The sequence below is a fragment of the Gracilinanus agilis genome, chromosome 2 (genome assembly GCF_016433145.1).
Source record: "Gracilinanus agilis isolate LMUSP501 chromosome 2, AgileGrace, whole genome shotgun sequence".
Classification (NCBI taxonomy): Eukaryota; Metazoa; Chordata; class Mammalia; order Didelphimorphia; family Didelphidae; genus Gracilinanus; species Gracilinanus agilis.
Window position 1 is genome coordinate 352,804,241 of NC_058131.1, and position 22,127 is coordinate 352,826,367.

A 22,127-nucleotide genomic window follows, 5' to 3' on the forward strand; every position below is an offset into this window, starting at 1 on the left:
ATGCAGGACTTCTATATACAAAAGTATTTAATATTTAGCTCTTTTTGTGGGAGCAAAGAATTGGAAAGTGAAAGGATACTTATCAATTGGGGAATGGTTGAGTGAGTTATAGTATATTATTGTAATGGAATACTATTGTGCTGTAAGACATGACAAGCAAGAGGAGCTCTGAAAGGACTTACACAAGCTAAAACAGAGTGAAATAAGCAGAACCAGAACATTGTACATAGTGACAGGAATACTGTACAATGAACAACTGTGAATAACAGTTATTCTCAACAATACAATGATCTAAAACTATCACAAAGGATTCATGATAAAAAAAAATGCCATTTGCTTTCAGAGAAAACGAAATGATACAATCTGAATCCAGAACAAAGAAAATCCTTTTCATTTTCTTTATTTTATTTGAGTTTCCTTCCACAAAAGGATTAATATGGGAAAAGGTTTTACATGATTGTACATGTAAAATCTATGAGATTGCTCATCTTCCCAAGGGGAAGGAGAGGAAGAGAATTCAAGATCCTATATTTGAAAAATGTTGAAACTGTTCTTACATGTAATTGGGTGGGTGGGTGGGCATTAAATTTTTTTTAAATGATGGGCAGCTAGGTGGCTCAGTGAATAGAGAGCCAAACCTAGAGTTGGGAGACCTGCCTTCTAATCTAGTCTCAGCCCCTTCCTAGCTGTGTGACCCTAGGCAAGTCATGTAACCCCAACTGCCTAGTCTTTACCATTTTTCTCCCTCTAAGGCAGAAAGTAAAGGCTTAAAAATGTGTATCTGTTCCACCTTAAAAAAAATCACTAGGCTATTCAAGCTATAATCCCATCTCATTTATTTTGCTGCTAAACTTTTTGTGTGTTTTAATTCCACCACCTCCACTTCTCTATTTCTTCCTTGGTTACCTTTGATCTGCGTCTATCTCTACCATCCACCTGTAACTGTTCATGACCTCCCAGATGGCCAAGTCCAGTGGCCTTTTCTCAGTCTTTAACTCCTTGAACTTTCTACAGCAGCTGACTCCTCTGACCAGCCCCCCTTTTTTGCTTCGTTGGCTTTCATGACATAGCTCTCTCCTCCTCCCTCTTGAACTCCTTCTGGGAGTCCTCTTTTTTCTTCAGTGCCTCTCCTCTTGACTCGCAGATGCAACCTCCCCAGGCATATTATCTGACTTGTTCCCTTTCTCCTTCGAAATCCAAATCTGCCCTTGAATCCTTTCCAGTTTTAACTTAAGATGTCTTTTAGTGCCACTTCCTCCTCTCCACACCTAAGGCCTCCACTCTAGTTCAGAATTGATCACCATACCTGCAAGAGTCTCTTGATAGGTTTCCCTACTTTCAGGCACCTCTTCTACTGCCAAATTCATTCTCCACTCCTTGAAGTGATTTTCTTCCCTAACAAGGAGAGTCTCCTTACTGTCCCACAAATGCATCCATGATGCTCATTCCTGTCCCTGTACTTCTCCTTCCACTCAGCTTTCCCTTTGTCTTAGAATTCCCTCTTCTTTTGTATTACCATTATTTGTATCAGATACTTACTAGTTGTGTGACCTGGGGCAAATCACTTAAAATCTGTTTTTCTCAGTTTCCTCATCTGTAAAATGAGAAAATAATAGCATCTATCTCCCAAGGCATTGTTAGGATTAAATAAGATAATAACTGTAAGTGCTTAGAATGTGCCTGGGATATAGCAAGTGCTATGTAAGTGTTAGTGATTATTAGTAGTAGTGGTGTCCATGTCTTACAAGACCACTAAAGTATGAAACTCCTTGAGGGCAAGCCAGAAGTCTATTTGTGTATCCTCCCCCAAGGGCCTTAAAATACTCAGTTGTATGGGATTGAATTTCTCATCCTTCTAGTTCCACTTCCTCCATGGTGCACTACTGTCCAGCTTTTGGCCCATACTAGTCCCCCTTCTTACTGATATTCTATATCATTTCCTTGTGTTTACCCCACTCTCCAGCACACGTCCATATTCTGCCTGAGGCTGTGACTTTTAGTGTGTAGTATTTTTAGTGTGACTATTTAGTGTGTATTATTAGCCTGGTTTCCTTAAAGAGATAAGCACCTTGAGGGTAGAGATACTGTTTTCTAATTTTTGTATCCATCACAAACTGATTGATAAATGCTATTTGATGACCTGAATGTAGGATCCAAGGCAATCCACTTCTGCCCTAAGCCTTAGTCCCCCACTTCTACAGAGTAAAACTGACTCCCTGAAATACTGTTATTCATACGCTAACCAATGCTGAGAATGTAATGTAGAAGTACTTCAAAGTACAAAACAGACAAGACCTACATCATAATAATAACTATTCTTTAAGCTTTAATAAAGTCCTTTTTTTTTTTAATAAAAATCTTGTGAGGTAGGCAAGAGCAAGTATCATCATCCTCATTTCACAGATGAGAAAACCAAGTCTTGGAGAGATTAAGTGATTTTGCCCAGGCTCCAACAACTATTAAATGGCATTCACTAAAATGAATCTAAGCATGGTAGCTGGGACTTTAGTGGGTACCAAGATCTCATTCCACTTAGTACCCTGGAAATCTGGATAGGGTCTTCTGACCCCAGAAATCAGGTTAAGAGTTTGACAATTCTTCTTTCTCTCTAGGAACAAAACAGTTCAAGTTGACACAGGAAGAAAGCCGGAGAAGTATGTGCCATCTGGGTTGCCAAGCAACTGTCCTCTTTCTTAAGAAATTTTCTCAGTGGATAGAGAGCCAGGCCTTAAAACCAGAGGTCCTGGGTTCAAATCTGGCCTCAAGACACTTCCTAGCTGCGTGATCCTGGGCATCCTTACTGCTCTTTTGCCTTGGAACCAATACACAGTATTAAATCTAATGTAGAAAGTAAGGGTTTAAAAAAAGAAAAAGACCAGACACCAACTCCAGTCTACCATCCCATCTTAACAAGATGACACCCTGAAAAAGATAAGCATTGTTCATCTGACTCCTTCCTCCCTCAGGTAGAAGATAGCGTTGATCTTCAGGATGTCTTTGGAAGCTTCATCCCAGGCCCAAAGGTAAGGAGTGAAGGCCAGGTTGACTTGAGAGGATACCCTGATCCTGGTAACCTAAATCCCCTCCTCACAGTGTGTGCTTTCACTCCCTCAGTCTGGCTTCTCATCATGGATGACCCAAGAAGCGTCTCCCAGAACCAAGCAGTAGTACAGAGTCAAGGATTGCCTGTGAATAGTTCCAGCAGAAGGATCATTGAGTTAATAGGAAAATGAGGCTGAAAATCCCAAACTCAAATGTTTATTAAGCACCTAACATGTGCAAGTAGCTGTACTGGGAACAAGGGCAGAAGAGGCCAAAAGGCAGACAGTCAGAGCCTCCTGCTGGGGAAGCAGGCCAAATATTCTCAGCCCATGAACCAAAGAGTCAAAGATTCTGCAGCCCCACCTCTTTCCAACCTCCAGTCTCTCTTTACTGCCCATAGGGCAGGGATAACAACTTTGATCCAAGAGAACTTATGGACTGCATCAGTCTCCAGAAGAAGCACAGCTATGTAGCTTGGCCAGGTTGGCTCAGATCTTCTCTTGTCACTTGAGGCCAGACCGCACCTACCTGGGTGCTGGGTCCTAAGCATACCTTAGCTTCAGGCATGCTCACAGAAGGCCTCACTCCAGCAGTAACAATGCTCTCCTGGGGTCAGATCCTAGCCAAACAGACTGAGATGGTGCCAGTTGTGTTCTCCTCAGTCGAATGTACACCAGGGTGTATCAGCTGCATCACAGTCTAGAGCAATGTTGAGGACTGTGCAGGGTGCTCCAGCTACTGACACCAGGGTACGAGAATCAAGATGGTAACGCACACTATTCAGCCCCCCTTCCCGGTCTAGCTTGAACTGTTCCTAGGGAGAAAAGAGTTGTTCAAATTACTGGTCTGGATCACAGGCACCCTACCAGGAATACCTCATTGTCCCCAAGGGGTCTGAGATATTAAAATCATGCAATGGTGGCACTCAACTCTCCAGATCAGTGAGAGGTGGAAAGGATTATCTATAGGGGTGTTTGGGGAAGAACTTGTTTTCTTCCTTGAGCCTAAGGGCACCTAGGCATTAGAGTTAAGAGAGAGGAAAATTATCTCTGTTTTAGAATTAATATAATGGAAAAATACCAGATTTGGAATCAGTGGACTCAGGTTTACATCCTACCTCTGCTATTTACTACCTGTAAGGCCTTGAAAAGTCATGTGAGCTTTCTAGGCCTCAGTTTCTCATCTGAAAAATGAGGGGGAAGGAAGTTGGACAATGTGATCTCTAAGGCCCCTACCACCTCTAAATCTAAGAGCCTATATCCTATAAGTGAAAAGCAAAGGGCATAAAAAGTCATTTGGGGGCAGCCAGGCCTAGAGTCAGGATGAGCTGGACTCAAATCTGGCCTCAGTTATTTCCTAGCTGTGTGACTTGGGCAAGTCACTTAACCCCACTAAGCCTAAGCCCTGACTTAGAATTGTTACTAAGACAGAAAGTAAGGGTTTAAAAAAAAGAGTAACTTTGGCCCCTTTTGGGACACTATCTCTTCTTTTCAGGATCCCAGTGTACCTGCTTCTGAGCTGCAATGCGTTTCTGATCTCTCTTCCGCCAAGCAGGGTCATGTAGGTGGCGAAATGTTTTATACCCAGTTTTGATTCCTGAGGGACGGAAAAGCTAGAGAAGACCAAGACAGAGCAATTTCAAACACTGCCCCTCTCCCACTTCTGTACAATCTTCTTTATGAATCCCTGTCCCAGACCCTGGACATGACTTTAGAGCAATGGACTTGAAGTCAGGCAGTGTGATGGAAAGGAAAGAATACTGATTTGGACAATCAGAGGAGGTGAGTGACCTTGGGCAAGTCACAGCCTACAGCTTAGTTTTGTCATCCATAAAATGAGAGTGGTTGGATTGGGTAATTTAAAAAAGTCTTTTCTAGCTCTAAATCCTATGATCCTATGACCGAGGTTCAAGTCCTAACTCTCTCATGTGCTAGATAGATGCTACTGGACAAACTGATTATCCTCCATGAGCTTTGATTTTTTAATTTTTAAAATGGGAATATCAAAATACTAGCTACCTCACAGAACTTGGAGTTATTGTTATGATTATCATATCACTTTGCTTTCATAAATGATGTTTCATTAGACCCATTAAAGTCCAAAGAAAGAGGGCAAGGTAGGGTTCCCCACTAGAGAATTAGAGAACACTGAAACCAGGAAAAGACCTTAAAGGTCACCTAGTGTAACCTACTCATTTTATAGAGAAAGAAACCAAGACCCAGAGTGTGTGATTAGTCCAAGGTCACATAGCCAGTGACAAAACCTGGATCTAAACTCAGGTCTCCTGACTCCTAAACCCCCAGTTTTCCAATCATGTAGATATCTCCAAGGAAAGAAGGGATGTGCTAGATGAGGGGAGAAATGAGGCCTCTAGCCGGCAGAGCTTTGTTGAGGGGAATAAAAGAGCCTGGGCAATATTACCTGGAGACCAGCTCCTTTAATTCGCCGGTAAAACTCGTCATCTTCCCGGCCCCAGCCCCAGAAGCGATTGGACATCCCGTTGCACTGACAGAAACAAGATGATATCACTCAGCTTGACTTTCCTTGCTTTTTGGACCACAGCCCTGGTCCTCTTTCTTCCCAGGCTAACAAGGAACCCTTAAAGCTCTTCACACCAGGAATCTCCAAGTTGTCTAGAAAGGCTGCCCTCCCCATCCCCCCAGGCCAACTTTTGGTATGGGGGTGTGTGTGATGACGTTTGTCTCAACACTTGCCTCCCCAGGGAAGGGCCCAGGCCTCACCAACTGATAATGCTGCTTGGTGAGAAGCAGAATGCCGCCCACGTAGGTCTTGTAGTGGTAGAGGGGATGTAGCTCTGGGGAGGCGACATGGAAAGGTCCTGCCTCAGGAAAGCTGTAGTCGAGCTCCTCATTGAGGGGCAGCAGGTCCACATCATGCATGGCTAAGTAGTCAGTGCTGTTACCGCTCTCCAGGAAGCCCACATTGATCAGCGAGGCCCTGTTAAACCTTCCAGGGGACAGGAGGGCATGTGAGCAGTTCTCCCAAGGGTACTCACTTAGGGCACACTATAACCATCATTTGTACAAGAGTCCTTTTGTGTTTTTTTTTTATTTGTTTAAATCTTTACCTTTCCTCTTAGAATGAATACTAAGTATTGGTTTCAAGGCAGAAGAGTGGTAAGAGCTAGGTAACTGGGGTTAAGTGACTTGTGCAGAGTGCTTTTATGCTTATTTCATTTAATGCTTCTGATAATATGAACAGAGAGATGAAACAAGTTTTATTAGCCCTATTTAACTGATGAGAAAACCAGTTGAAGGAAATTAGTGATTTGATCAAGTCACATAATCAGTAAGCTCATAGGATCATAGGCTTTAGAGCTTTTAGGAACCTTAAGGACCCAAGCAGAGAACACTGATGCCAGGAAGGGACCTTTGAGACCATCTAGTCCAATCCACTCATTTTACAGAAGAAAAAACTGAGTCCCAGAAAGGTTAAGGGACTTGCCCAAGGTAAAAAAAAAAAGTGGCAAGTTACAGAGCCAGGATTTAACTCCCAGTCTTCTAACTCAATGTCTAATTCTCTGCCCCACTTCACCCCTATTCCCCAAACTACATCAGCAGAGCTGGGACTGGCATTCAGTTCTGACTCCCAGACTTCATGGCCTTCCTAAGATATCAGGCCTCCCCAATCCCACCCCATGAGCCTCTAAATGACCCCCCTAGAGGGGTCATCTAGCCCAGTTTAGACCTGGGGAGCAGCATATGCCTAGAGAAAATTTTGAGGAAAATGGATGGAGAAAAGAAGTTCACCATAGTAAGAAATACAAGTTAATTGTAGGTCAGCCTGGATATTCTCCTCTACCTGTCTCTCTTTCCCTGTTCCCACACCTGCCACCCCACCCTCAACCCAGATAGCAGAGGACCAGCTTCCTTGTTCTACCTGAAGTGATCCACTTGGTTGAGCACATAGATGTGATGCCGGATCTTCTTCTTGTTTAGGAAGTGGTGCATATGGGGCACAAAGACAAGAAGCTCCTCGAAACGCTCACGAAATGGCACCAGCACTGCGAGGCGGTGGGGCCCCCAAGAAGCATCCTCCTCTGGAGAGACTGGAGGCTCCATGGGGCAGGCCTTTGGAGAGCTGATGAGCTCCTGCCCCTGCCCTGCCTGATTCATGTCACCAGAGCAGCTGAGCTGCAGCCAGAGCAAGGAGAGGAAGGCCAGGAACAAGCATGCAAAGAATAGCTGGAACACGCTGTACTTTCGGGGCAGGAAAGACCTGGGATGAGAAGTAAGGGCTAGAATCAGGGAAGAAGTAGTTGAGCAGAGGAGTCAGGGCTCAAAAGGCTAGGATAGGTCATCACATATGGAAGCCTCCTAAGCCTGGAGACTAAGATCCTTCATTCTCATGCATCAGGATGACAGCATTACCACTGCCAGCTTCCCTGCTCTGTGGGTACCAACTGCAGGAAAGTGCCTCAAGCTCTCCTTAGAAACACGCGCTTGCTTGGGAGGCTTTGGGAGGTTAGTGCAAAATGGCTTCAAATACTTTTGCTCATGCTTTTTCTCCAACCCAGAACACCCATCTGAATTTTATCTTTTAAGAACCATCCTTTCAAGAGCTGCCTCCTTCATATGGTTTTCTCTAAAAACCCCATCCACAATGAACACTCTCTTCTCTGAGCTCCTATTATGCCAGAGTCTATCTCAACAGTGATTCTCAAATGAAGTGCATCTTTTCCATGGCTTATTATATCTTGTTTGGATTATTATGATTACCTTCCAACTATCCTCTAGTCTTTCTTCCTCCATTTCATTCTGGACATGATGTCACTTTCTTCATCTAATGTCTTAACTATGTGACTCTACTGCTGAAAAACTTTCAGTGATTCACAAATCCCAAGGTCCAAACCCTTCAACTTAGGATTCAAATCCCTCCATGACCTGGTTTTCAACTTATCTTTCCATTGTTTTCTCACATTATCCTAGCCACACACTCTCTCATTTTTGCTAAGTGTTTAGTATTACTTCCACCTGTAATATTCTTCCACTTGTCAAAATATTTCCCTTCCTTCAAAGTCCAGTTCAAATGCTCCTTCCTCAGTGAGGTCTTTCTTGATTATCTAGAGACAGACATGATCTTGCCATTCTCTAAAATCTCATAGCACAGGTACATATCTTGTTACACCTGCCTGCTGAACATCACCACCTGGAGGTCTCTTAGGAACCTCACACTCAGGATAAATTGACAAACTTAACACAAAACTGAACTTATCTTCTCCCCCCAAACTCATCATCCCCTAACTTCTCTTTTGTTGTCTCCATGTCATGCTGTTTTAAAAGTTTAAAGTCATGTTTAATTCTTCCCAATCCCTTATATCCAATCAGTTGGCAAGTATTATTGATTCTACCACCAAATCATCTGTCATATCTGCCCCCTCCTTTGTAATCTCATAGCCACCATTCTTGTTCAAGGCCTCATCACCTCTCTTAAGTGTAATAACAGCCTCCTGTTTGTTCCCCCTCCTATGCATTTCCTCCCCAATTTTAGGTTCTTAATGCACCCCTCAGATGCCTTTGGTGGCTTCCCATTATCTACCTAATAAATTTCAGAGGGACCTTGTTTTACATGATCAATATGTCCCAAGACCCTTCTTATAAGTTGAAAAATTGTGCATAAAAGTAAACTCCATTTTTAATAAGTGTTTCTTGTATAAGGCACTTTATGATTTTTCTTGGGCTTAATAGAGCTACCAATATCACTACTCTTGTACTTTAAGGCCATTCTTAATATCTAAATGGTGTTAATGAAACAAAGAGAAGCATTGCTCTGATGTGAACATGACTTTTTACTAGCAAGAACTCTAGACAAAGGGGCAGCTGGGTAGCTCAGTGGATTGAGAGTCAGGCCTAGAGACGGGAGGTCCTAGGTTCAAATCCGGCCTCAGATACTTCCCAGCTGTGTGACCCTGGGCAAGTCACTTGACCCCCATTGCCCACCCTTACCACTCTTCCACCAAGGAGCCAATACAAAGAAGTAAAAAAAAAAAAAAAAAGAAAAGAACTCTAGACAAAGACTGATGAGGGAGTTATCGTTAGGAGCAAAACAATGTAATGACTTACACTAATGCTGCTCAGAGTGAGAATGAGTGTGATTGGGCAAACTAGTGTGAGACAACATCACCTGAAGAAATGGCTCAGATTTATCTTGTAACTAAAGTTTTATTTCCTGTATCTTTATGACTATTTTTTTCAGTTGCCAATTGCATATACCTGAATTCATGTGTGAAGTTCATGTAAAATGAGATCCTGCTGATTTAACAGGGTATTCAAGCCCTTCTACATTGTTGTTCCAACCTTCTAACCTTATTTCATGCTCCTTTCCTCTACATTTATTCTAAGTTCTAGCCAACCAGAAAAACTCTTGTTTCTCCCCACTACTACTTCTCTAAAACTCTCCCATCTCTGTGCTTTTGTTCAGGGCTCCTCTTTATCTGTTAAAATTCCTTTCTTCAAGGTCTAGTTTAGGTAACACATCCTCCATGAATCTTTCCCTGATCCCCATTAAAAGTGATCTCTCACCTTAAATTCCTCAGATCACTTTCTCTGAATCCTTCTTGTGTTGCTGTTACTTTGGTGTCTTTTTCCACCCCACTATTCAAGTATAAGTAACTAAGCAAGATCTACATTGTAACTATGTTCAATATAATTTTATCAGTATCCTTCCTTAAATTTTGGTTCCCAAATTCAATACATGTGGTGTTATTCAGGCAGAGTTCAGTAAAACTATCCATTCTTTTTTTTTTTTTTAATCCTTTCCCCTTCTAAGTATCAAACCTAAGAGAGAAGAGTGGCAAGGGCTAGGCAAATGGGATTAAGTGACTTGTCCAGTATCCCACAACTAGGAAGTGTTTGAGACCAGATCTGAACCTTGACTCCAAACCTGGCACTCTATCCACTGTGACATCTAGCTGCTTTTTATCCATTCATTTTTGATACTATGCCTCTCTTAATACAACCCAGATTTTTCAAACATTATAATATAAACATTAGATTTTTCACCAAAACTAAAAGACTAGCCCTTTTCAAATAAACTGTTAGAAAACAGCCTTGTTTCTCTTATCCTATACTAAAAAAATATTAAGATTCCCCTGGTCTGTAGTATTCTCTTGTGTGTTCCATGTGTCCAGGGCAGTGCTTCATAAAATAGGTTCTCTCCAAAGTTACTAATGACCTCTTATTTGTCCAATCCAATGGCTTTTTTTTCAATCCTCATTCCCCTTGACCTTTCTGCAGTCTCTGACACTATTGGTCACTCTCTTATTTCTAGGTTTTTAGGACACCATTCTTTCTTGGTTTTCCTCCTACCTATCTGACTTATCCTTCTCTGTCTCCTTTATTAGATCTTCCTCCAGATCACATCCTCTAACTATAGGTGTCCTTCTGGGTTCTGTTCTGGGTCCTCTTCTCTTCTCTCATTATACTACTTCCTTTAGTAACTTCATCAGCTCCTGGGGGTTTAATTACCATCTTTATGCTGGTGATTCTCAAATTTACCTTTCCTGCCTCAGTCTCTCTGCTGATCCCCAATCTCTCAACTCCAGCTGTCTTTCTGATATCTTGAACTGAATTGTCAAACATACATCTTTAACTCAACTCCAAAATATAACTCATTATCTCCCCCCTCCCCCAATTCCCATCTGCCTCTCGTATCTTCCCTATTTCTGTAAAGGGTAACATTATTCTCCCTTAGTCTTACCACCTAGTCCCTCAGGATTACAACCCAGAAATCATTTTGGATTCCTCAGTATCTTACCATCCCCCTCTCCATATCGAAGCTATTACCAAGGACTGTCCATTTCACCCTGCAACATCTCCTAAATATGTTCTCTTCTCTACTCTGACTCTGCCATTATTCTTGTACAGGCCCTCACACCTGATTATTGGAAATGCTGTGGGTGGATCAGCCTGTTCTAAGTCTCTCTCTACACCAATCCATTCTCCATTCAGTCACTAAAGTGATTTTCCTGATATGATGATCTGATCATGCCACATCCCATGCCTGATGGGTCTCCAGGTTTAAGTAAAAAATGCCCTACTTGGCATTCAAAGTCCTTTATGATCTAGCTCCTTCCTGCCTTTCCAGCCTTCTTAAATTTTATCCCTGAAAAGAACTCTTTAATCCAGTGACACTGACCTCCTGGTTGTTCTATTTCTTAGTCCAAACATTATTCCTGGCTCTCCTCCATGCCTGGAATGCTCTCCCTCCTCCACTCTGACTACTGACCTCCCTGACTTCTGTTAAGTCCTCACTAAAATCCCACCTTCTCCGGGAAGTCTTCCCCAACTCCTCTTAATTCCAGTGCCTTCCCTCTCTAAATTATTTCCTATTTATCCTATATATAGCTTACTTTGTATATATTTATATATCTGTAGTCTCCCTCCCCCCCTATTAGATTGTAGCTCCTTAACAATAGGGCCTGGTTTTGCCTCTTTTTTTAATTCACAGTGCTTGGCATATAGTGATGCTTAATATCTGTTGAATTGAATAAGCACTTAATAGGTGTGTATACTGAACTAACCAATTCTGTCCTGTATTATGGATTTGTATCTTATTCTTCCTTTATCACAAACACACAATTATGATTAATTTCATAAAAACAGACAGATAAATTTATCATTATTTCAGTATTTCCACTTTCACAGGTAAACAGTTTGGTTGCTGAAAAGGGCAAAAGGAGAACTTTTGTATATGAAAACCTGAACAAATCCAAGTTTGAAGAAACAGAGTTTTAAGATGAACTTGGAAGGAGAGACAGATTGCTTGGGGGGACAGACAGACTCAAATGGCTGTACTAAGAGAGGGCTTACATGAGGGCAGAGAAATGACCGAGACCACAGGGCACTAGGAGCCTTCAACTCAATGGCATGTGGCTATTTTTAAAATTCAAAAGAGAGGCATTTTACTGGCTTTTACTAAAGTAAAGGCCAGAGCCAGCTAATTGGAAAAAAAAAAAAGAATTAAGACTTGCTTCAAATTGAGCTATTGCCTTCCAGTACTATCTACAGCTTTAAAAATGTGAAATCTCAGAGGTACCTGAGTGCCTCATATCTCCCCATTCTGACCTGAGAGGGTGAGAGGGGCAAAAATGCTTTGTGATGTGAAGAGATTTGATCAGCTGAAGGCTGAATGACCTTGCAAAGGATCCTACTGCATGAAAAGCTGGCCAGGCTTCTCCACATTGTCCAGAGAGCCAACCTAAAGAGCTTTGCACTGGGAGAAGGAAGGGAATAAGCTTTTATATAGTGCCTACTATGTCCCAAGCACTGTGCTAAGTGCCTTTTTTTACAAATATTATCTTATTTGATCTTCACAACAACCCTGTGAAGTAGATGCTGTTAATACCCCCATTTTACAGTTGGGGAAACTGAGGCAAATAGAGGTTAAGCAACTAGCTCAGGATTACAAAGCTAGTAGTGGCTGAGTGCCTGAGCCTGGATTTGAACTGTCCTCTTAATTCCAGGTCCAGTACCCTGAGCCACCAGAGGCTTGCCCCCTTTGCTGAGCGAAAAGGCTGAGAGGTGCCTGGACAAAGCAGAATTTCTGGCTACTTGGAGATCTGAGAAGCCTGGCAGTTCTCCAGCTTAAGGGAACTACTCAATACTACAGTAACATATTCATTTCTCAGACCCTGTTAAGGGTTATTGTGAATAAGATCTTGTCACGGCTTCATCAGTGTAAGAGTAGAAGAGGAAGGTGTATTTGGCAGGAGAGCATTGAGGACCAGAAGGAGAACAGCAAATGGTGGAATGGTGGGTGCATCTGTGGGAATGCCAGAACTACCAACTTAAAGGCAGGCCAAGGAGAACAATCTAGTCCAGGGGGGTAAGAATACCTGTGTGGGTGCCACATTTATGTAGTCATGTGGATACACTGGGAATTTCTGTGTACGACAAAAAATAGAGGAAAGACAAGCAGGCAGATGAAAACAAAAATGAATAGCAGAGTTCTATAAGAATAATCTTAAGAGCTCTAACGTTCAGAATAAGCTAAAGCTGGTGGGGAATGATAAGGATAAGGAAAATGTAAGATCACTACTTAGACTAGATGGTATGATAACAGCAAGACAATTATTCAATTCTTATTTTGCTTTTATCTTCCAAAGAAAGTAATCTATGGATGTAAGGGACAGAATAAAAATGTCTAATAGGGAGCTGAAATCCAAGTTAAGAAGGAAGATAGTACAAGCCATTCTGCAACTGACAAATGGTCAAGGGACATGAATAGGTAGTTTTCAGAAAAAGAAATCAAAACTATTAATAAGTACATGAAAAAGTGTTCTAATTCTCTCATAATTAGAGAAATACAAATCAGAAAAACTCACACCTAGCAGATTGGCCAATATGACAGTAAAGGAAAATAATAGATGTTGGAGGGGTAGTGGCAAAATCGGGACATTAATGCATTGCTAGTGGAGTTGTGGAAGGAAATTTGGAATTATGGGCAAAGGGCTTTAAAAGAATGTATACTCCTTGATCCAGCAATACCACTACTAGGTTTGTACCCCAAAGAAATAATAAGGAAAAATACTTGTACAAAAATATTCATAACCTCACTCTTTGTGGTGGCAAAAAATTGGAAAATGAAGGGTTGTCCCTCGATTGGGGAATGGTTGAACAAATTGTAGTATATGATGGTGATGTAATACTATTGTGCTGTGAGGAATGATGATCTGGAGGATTTCCATATGAACTGGGAGAACCTCAATGAACTGATGCAGAGTGAAATGAGCAGAACCAGAAGAACATTATACACAGAAAGTGGAACAATCCGATGTAATGGACTTTGCTACTAATAGCAATGCAACAAGCCAGGACACTTCTGAAGGACTTATGGGAAAGAATGCTAACTAGAACTATGAGAGTAGAAATGCAAAAGCAAAACATATGACATCACTTATCACATATATATATATAAGGATGTGATTTGGGGTTTAGACTTTAAAAGATTGCTCTATAGCAAAGATGAATAATATGGAAATAGGTATCAAGTGATAACATTTGTACAACCCAGTGGAATTGCTTGTTGGCTCTGGGAGTGGGGAGGGAAGATGGGAGGGAAAGAAAATGAATCATGGAAACATGGGAAATATTAAATAAATAAATAAACAATTTTTTTAAAAAAGAGCTAGGCCTAGAAACAGGAGGTCCTAGATTCAAATCTGGTCTCAGACACTTCCTAGCTGTGTGACCCTGGGCAAGTCACTTAACCCCTATTGCCTAGCCCTTACCACTCTTCTGCCTTGGAACCAACATGCAATATTGCTTCTAAGACAGAAGGTAAGGGTTTAAAGAGGGGAAAAAAAAAAAAAAAGAACTGACAACTTTTAGTTCAGAAAAGAGATTCCCTTCCAACTTTGAGGTTCTGGGATTTGATTAGGACTTAAGGGCCTTGCATATTTTCAACTATTTGATATCTTGAATTAAATTATCATTGTGGGATTAGGAGCACATAGTTTAGCTCCTAATAATTCCCTTATTGTTTCCTGTATCTATTGTCTCAGGCAGATTATAAACTGCTTGAGGTCTGAGACATGAAATTTAGAGCTGGAATCAACCTTATAGATAAGAAAACTGATGCTTAGACTAGGAAAAGGGACTTACCCTAGGTCACAAAGACAACAAGAGCTAGATTCCAAACCCAGGTCTTTTTGCCTCCAAATTGTATATCTTTCCACTACACCACAGTGCCTAATTCTTCTCTTATCTCATTTCCATTCCTATATTTTCCCTATAAAGTAACTAGAACAGTAATAAATATAGGTATCCTTCCACATTGTGGGATTAGGGGCATGGTAAGCCCACCACCTGGAAAATCCACTTAAAATGTTTTGGCCCTCCTCCATACCAAAGAAGAAGTCTGAATTTTTTCTCTTATAGAATATTTACTGTGTATATTTATGATATTAAAAGATAAAATATATTGATATACATATATTTTGTGCATTTCTGTGTTTCTAAACTTTTTTCTGTGTCATATATTAGTCTTCAGGTGTCATCTGTGGCTTCTTCAAAACTTCCCCCCAGGGGGCAGCTGGGTAGCTCAGTGGATTGAGAACCAGGCCTAGAGACAGGAGGTCCTAGGTTCAAATCTGCCCTCAGACACTTCCCAGCTATGTGACCCTGGGCAAGTCACTTGATCCCCAATGCCTACCCTTACCACTTTTCTGCCTCGGAGCCAATACACAGTATTGACTCCAAGACAGAAGGTAAGGGTTTAAAAAAAAAGACAAAAAAACTTCCCATTTCATTTCTTATGCTGACCCATGATATATCAACACAGTGATAGGGAAAGTTGCTTTGTGGAAGGGATACCTATATATAATTAAGGCTTAAGATTTGATGATTGACAGATCTCTCAAGGACAAAGGCAATTCTCCCTGCTACTCCCACTTTAATAATAATTCAATATCTCATATTTATATAATGCTTTAAAGTTATAATGTACTTTACATACATTATCTTATTTAATTCTCAAAACAATCCAATAACATAGATACTATCCCTATTTAAAGATGAGAAGCTGAAGGTCAGAAAGGTTATGTGGCTTGCCCAGATTTATACAGCTGATAACAACTGGAGACAGGATTTGAATCCAGGTTTTGCTGACTTCAAGCCCAGGGGCTCTATTCACAATGCCACACTCCTTTAAGAGAAATAAGCCAATACAAAGTTGGTTTTAATTTGGTGCCTCTTCCCTTATAAGTCAAATCAACTATAAATCTTCCCTGCAGGCACAGCTGACATACAGAAACCTGTAGCCACAGAAGCAAGGAATGAAGCTCTCCCACATGCAATCTAGGGAAAGGCCAAGCAATGGCCCCAAGGAAGAGGCACTGACTTACCCCCTACCATCATGCTGGGTTGGCCTCCAATAGGGAGGAACATATGCAGGTCCTGAGTGTTGCCTAGGAAGGTTGGAACTTCTAGAGAATCTCCTCAGCACTTGAGGTTCTTTCTGGGTGCAAGGAGGGGAAAGAGGAGAGGAACATAGGAACCTTCCCCACCTTTGGGTGGAAAGAAGTAAGCAGCTATTATACAGAAAACACCTCCCTTATCCCAGTGCCTGAGTGAACCATGCACGCTAAAATACTTATTGCTGAGCTATCTACCCCAGTACACCCCAAGTTCTAGAATTATAAACCTCCTGGATACTTCCCAGTCCTTTACTCTAAGATGCCTTAATCAAGGCTCAAATTCAGAGAAACACAAAACTTCTGACACTGTGAGAACTATTTAAATAATTAGAAATCATGTAATCCAACCTTCTCATTTTGCAGGTGAAAAAACTGAAAAGCAATTCCCTGACTCTCAGGCCAAGAGCAACTGTTTCAGTCTTTAGACAGACCCAAAATGTACAGTCTTTCCTGCACTAGAGAAGAGGGAAGGGAAAAGGGGGACAAGTAAAATGGTCCTAGATTCCTCCATATGCAGAAGACACTTTGGTCCTACTGACTTCCTTTCCGTAAGTATTCCAGAGGCCCTTTAAGCATGTAACAAGGCCTAGGTAGGAGAGTATAAGGACTCATTAGATGGGCTCCCATTGTAATGGCCAGATCTCTAAAACTCTGATCCTCTTAACTCAGGCAAAATGCTATTGGCAGCTAGATATTTTCACTTTGATACCCTCAGTTCCAAGTGCCTTTTTGTTGACCTTCACGAAATTCCTACCTTTAATGAAGGCAAATAAATAAAATTTATTTATTTGGGAAAAACAAATAAAACTAAAGTTATGGGATGAGTATGGTCTCAAAGGAAGGGAGTTGAGAATCCCTATAGATTATTCCCTGTGTGGTAATATGATGATGCATTAGGAACATTTGGACATACAGATCCAAGGCAAAAGATCCAAGTGCTAGGCCTGAGTCTGCCATTAAAAAGGGGGATGAGAAGCTAAGAACGAACACAGAGATACCTAAAAACAGAGACACACCAAAAGAGAGAGGCACTTGTGAAGAGATACGGAGAGAAAAGTCAACAGAGAGTGACTGACACAGAAATGGGGAAAAAAGAAACTGAGGCAGAAAAGAGTGACACATAAAAGCTTAGCGAGAGAGGGAGAAAAAAAGAGGGGGAAGAAGACGGGAAGAGAATCTGATGCAAAGAGACATAGAGTTCCGAGTGACTGGGAATGAGGCAAAGAGAAAGAGGGAGAATGAAGAAGGAGCCTCAGAGACGGTATCTAGCAGTGACAATCCAAAAGAGACACGACCTGGGAGAGACAGACAAGGGAAAGAGGAGGGGAGAGAGGTTCTGACCCAGGCAGAGATGAAATCTGACAGACCCAGACACACAAGAAAATCGGGCAGCAAGAGACACGGACTCTGACACACACGCATACACACACGGACAGCCACGCACACTAGAGTCTAACCGAGGGCGGGCGGGTGGGCTCGGGGGCGCTCACCTACTGTCCCCCCAGGGGAGCTGGGTCGCCTTCCTCCGGGAGGAGAACATCCTGGGCGGCCGTGGCACCGGGAGGAGGGAGGGAGGCCCCAGGTCTCCTCTTCCCGCCCCAGCCCGGCCCGGCCCCTTCAGCACCCGCCCTCCTCACTACCACAGCTGCAGGCGCCGCCGCCGCCGCTGCCCCGCCCCCGGCACTCTCAGTCCGAGTGTTCACTCGCGCCGGCTCCTCCCGGGCACCGGCACAAAGGTTCCGCCCGGAAGTGGGCCGCGGGGAGCCACGTGGCCCTCGCTCTCTGTAAGGAAGGGTCCGGGTGCTGAAAACTGCAGCTCCGGGCCATTCATTCTTTCTTTCGTTCATTCAGCAAACATTTGCTAAAGGATGCCTTCCCTACTACAGCTCAGTAGAGGAATGAGACACAAACTGAGCTACACGGGATGACAGGCTAAGGGCTCTGAGAGGCAAGGGGGAGCTTGGCAAATGATGGCGAAGGTTAGGGAAATGGGTTATTGGAGTTGAGATGCACAGGACTTCAACAGGAAAAAGGCCTAGGAAGGAAAGATTCTAGATCTAGACCCTAACAAGGGAGTGTTTCCTCCCCTTCCCCTTTACACTGATCGGGGAGCTCCCAATCAAACATCCTTACACACAAGACACAGTTGGGAAGCCAAGAGCGAGCTGTCCAGCCGGTAAAACCATAGAATCCTCCCTCTTTAAATCATGTTCTATTTTCTTGTCTGGGTAAAAGTATATAGCCTGGATCTGAGACTTTCAGGGAGGTCCTGGATAGTTACTTATCATATCCTTCCAGCAGAGTGTTGTTCCTTTAGGTTAGGGAATGTTTTGTGTCTCCTTATGTCTGCAGCAACTCCTTAGACATGGTGCTTTACAGATTGTAGGTGCTTGATAAATATTTGTTGAGTTGATCTGAGAAGACAGAAGAGGGAGAAGAGAGATTCCAAGGAGACAGAATAGAAAGAGTAAAACCCAGTTTTACTGTAGCACAACATAAGAGATTTAACAATGGGAGAAAAGGTTGGCAAGATAGGTTGGGGCCTGGTTGTAGAGGGCCTGGAATGTCAGACAAAGACATTTGGACTGTTTCCTCTAAGCAAGGGGGAACCATTGGAAATTAATGAGCAGTTCAATGACACCTATTTTAAGAAGATCACAAGACTATAGATTTAGAGTTGGAAGGCACCTTAAAAGTCACCTCAATCTTATTTTTACAAATAAGGAACTTGAAACCCATAAAGGTTAAGTGATTTGCCCAAGGTCACAAATGTAGTTGGGATTCGAATTCAGGTCCTATGCTTTTCAACTGCACCATGTGGGACAAGTTGAAGAAGGTACTTACAGGTAGGGACATTGGTTATGAGGCTGTTGCAATAAGTCAGATGGTGGGGGTGAGAGTATAATTGAATGGAAAAGCATTTACTAAGCATGTACTATGTTACAAGTATTGTGCTAAGGGTTAGAAATACAAATAGAAAAATCAAGTCTGTTTTTGTGCTCAAGGAGCTCACATTGAGTGAGACAACATATGTCACCTGATGGTAGATAAAAAGGCCATGATAAAAAACTGTGGTGCTTAGTTTCTTGTGGACAAAGTGGAAGTGTCAACAGAAAAGTCCCAGGGATCTTGAGGAACAATGGCAGGGTAAGATGATCAGAACCAGTAAGATAGCAGATCCCAAGATCAGAATGAAGTGGGACTCAGGGATATCTCCTGCAAAGGTGGAGATGGGAGTCTCCAGCAATAGCTTGAGAGTAGTCCAGGTCCTATTGGGAATTAGGTAGTGGGGGTTAGATTAAGGGAAAGTCTGTAGTTCTCTGCCATGGTAGCAAGTGGTGGTGCTACCCTGAGATGACTTGATGACTGGTTAATTATGGATGATGAAGAACAAGGAAGAGTCAAAGATGATACTAAAGTTGGGAGACTGGATAATGGCATTATTAGTAGAAGAGGATCAGATTTCCTCTGGAGAGAAATTGGGATCTCTGATCAAAATTGAAAGAATCATCACCCTCAGATTCATTAAGTATGCTATTGTAAGCATATTAATGCCGTACTTACTTTCCCAAAGGATTTGGGATTACTTTTTGGGTTTGAAAATTGAGAAGGGGAATCAATCAGATTCTCCTACTCATTATTATTTCCCACTTTTAATAGCAATTGTCTTCCCAATGAGTGTTTTTCTGATAAACAAGGAGGAAAAAGGCCACATGCTTAGAACTTGTGAATTCTAAGGTTAACTAATTAACCAACAAACATTTTTATCAAACACCTATTAGGGGGCAGCTGGGTAGTTCAGTGGATTGAGAGTCAAGCCTAGAGACGGGAGGTCCTAGGTTCAAATCTGACCTCAGACACTTCCCAGCTGTGTGACCCTGGGCAAATCACTTGACCCCCATTGCCTACCCTTACCACTCTTTTGCCTTGGAGCCAATTCACAGTATTGACTCCAAGACAGAAGGTAAGGATTTAAAAAACAAACAAAAAAAAAAACCATATTCCAGCAGAAGGGTTTCAAATGCAATAAAAGATACAATCTCTAAGGATATTCTTCATGCCATTCTTCCATAAGAAGGCTGAAAATAAGACAGAATACTTAAGACTCTCAAATTGGGATTTCACCTACTATCTGAAGAGTGAAGAGCCTTGCAGTCTCAGATCAGCTAGTGTGTATGTGGAGAAATGAGAGAAGATGGTACCAGCACCCATGTTGGCCCAGGTTGTTAGCACAACTGATGGGGAGTGCCACTCCCTTTCTGTACAAAAAATGGCCCCATCACTGACATACTGTTGGAGTTGTGAACTGATCCAACCATTCTGGAGGACAATTTGGAACTATGCCCAAAGGGCTATATATTAACCTGTGCATACCCTTTGATCCAGTAATACCATAATTAGGTCTGTATCCCAAAGAGACAAAAAATAAAATAAAGGACCTCTTTGTATAAAAAGATATAGCAGCCTTTTTTGTAGTGGCGAAGAATAGGAAATTGTCCAATTTCCAATGGGAAGTCCATCATTTGGGGAGTGGCTCAATAAGTAGTGGTATCTGATTATGCGATGGATATTATTATGCTATAAGAAATGATGGGCAGAAAAAAAAATGAGCAAGATGATTTCAGGTCAACCTGTAAAGAGCTACATGAACTGATACAAAGTGAGCAGAATAAGAACATTATACACAGTAACAGCAATGTTGCAACTGTAGAAGACAGCTTTTCTGAGCAGTGCAATGATTCAAGACAATTCAAACAGACTTAAGACAGAGAATGCTCTTCACCTCCAGAGAGGTAACTGATTTAGTCTGAATGCAGATTGGAGCATACTATTTTTCACTTTATTTACATGTTTTTATTTCTAGATTTTGGTTTTATATGAGTATTCTCTCACAGCATAATCAACATGGAGATGTTTTATAGGATCATATATGTATAATCCAGAAAGAGTTGCCTACCCATCTCAGGGAGAGGAAGGAGACAACTTGAACAATTTTGCAAAACATATATAATTGTTATTACATGTAATTGGGAAAAATATTAACATTTCAAAAATGGTCCTATCCCTGAACTTTTTAGGGATATCTTAGTTTTCTAGTTCCCAGGGATTCAAGGTGATTGACAATATAATGGACAGCAAGGAACAGAAGGCTCTTCTTTTTTTTATCTCACCTTAGAATAAGGAAAACAAAACAGTAACTATTTTATTAAGGGCCTACTTATGCCTGCACTGTGGATACAAATACAATAAATGTAATGATCCTTACTCATAAAGAACTTACATTGTAATAGGGAAGACAAGTACATATGTAAGTATATACGGAATAAAATTTTAAAATAAATACAAATATGAACATGGAAATATGTATTGTATGATAATATACATACAACTGATATCATATTACCTGACTTTTTGGGGAGAGGTAGAAGAGAACATAAGATTACAAAATGTCAGAAAATGATTATTAAAAACTGAATTGACATATAATCTGCAATTTAAAATTAATACAAATACAAAAGAGCTAAATATAAAAAGTTAGGGAGAGCACTAGAATTTGGAGGTAGTATTTGAGGCTTCATGAATAAGGTGGTGCTTGAGCTGAGGATTCTCAGCTTGAAGGATGAGGGGGAATTCTATGAGGTGAAGGGAGTATGCAATCTAGGCATAGAGGATTACCTGTGCAGAAAAGAGATAGGAGGTAGAGTGTCATTCAAGAGGAACAGAGAAAGCCAGTTTGGTTGAGTTGCTGAGCATGGGAAGAGGGGCAATGTCCAATGAGGCTGGCTAAATTGTGAAGGGCTCTAAAAAATAGGAATTTCTCCTACTGGCAAAAGAGAACCATAGGAATTGAGTAAGGAAGTCACATGGTCAGAATTTAAGGGAAATTACTTTAGCAGGGACCTGTAGGATGAAAGAGTAGTGAGGGATTTGAGTTACTGGACAATTAGATTGTGTTATCCAGGTTAGAGGTGTTGAGGACCTAATTGAAAGGGAAAGCTCTGTGAGCAGAGAAGGGGGTCCACATGAGAGATGTGGAGGTAACTGGCAAGATTTGACAACTGACATAGAGGATTAGAGATAAGAGAGCTGAGGATAATGCTGAGATTACAGAACTGGGAAAATGGGAGTATCAAGGGGATGGGCAGCA

At 41.7% G+C, this 22,127-nt stretch overlaps 1 protein-coding gene across 1 annotated transcript; it reads right to left on the reverse strand.

Annotated features, from left to right (window-relative positions):
• Window positions 1-3,248: 3,248 nt before the first annotated feature.
• B4GALT7 (beta-1,4-galactosyltransferase 7) lies at window positions 3,249-17,550 on the reverse strand. The gene is made up of 6 exons (XM_044661617.1): window positions 17,470-17,550; window positions 6,943-7,281; window positions 5,784-6,009; window positions 5,464-5,547; window positions 4,550-4,654; window positions 3,249-3,856 (listed from the first exon to the last, which is right to left on the reverse strand). The coding sequence occupies exons 1-6, from the start codon at window positions 17,517-17,519 to the stop codon at window positions 3,701-3,703; spliced, it is 960 nt and encodes a 319-aa protein (XP_044517552.1). The 5' UTR covers window positions 17,520-17,550; the 3' UTR covers window positions 3,249-3,700.
• Window positions 17,551-22,127: the final 4,577 nt, after the last annotated feature.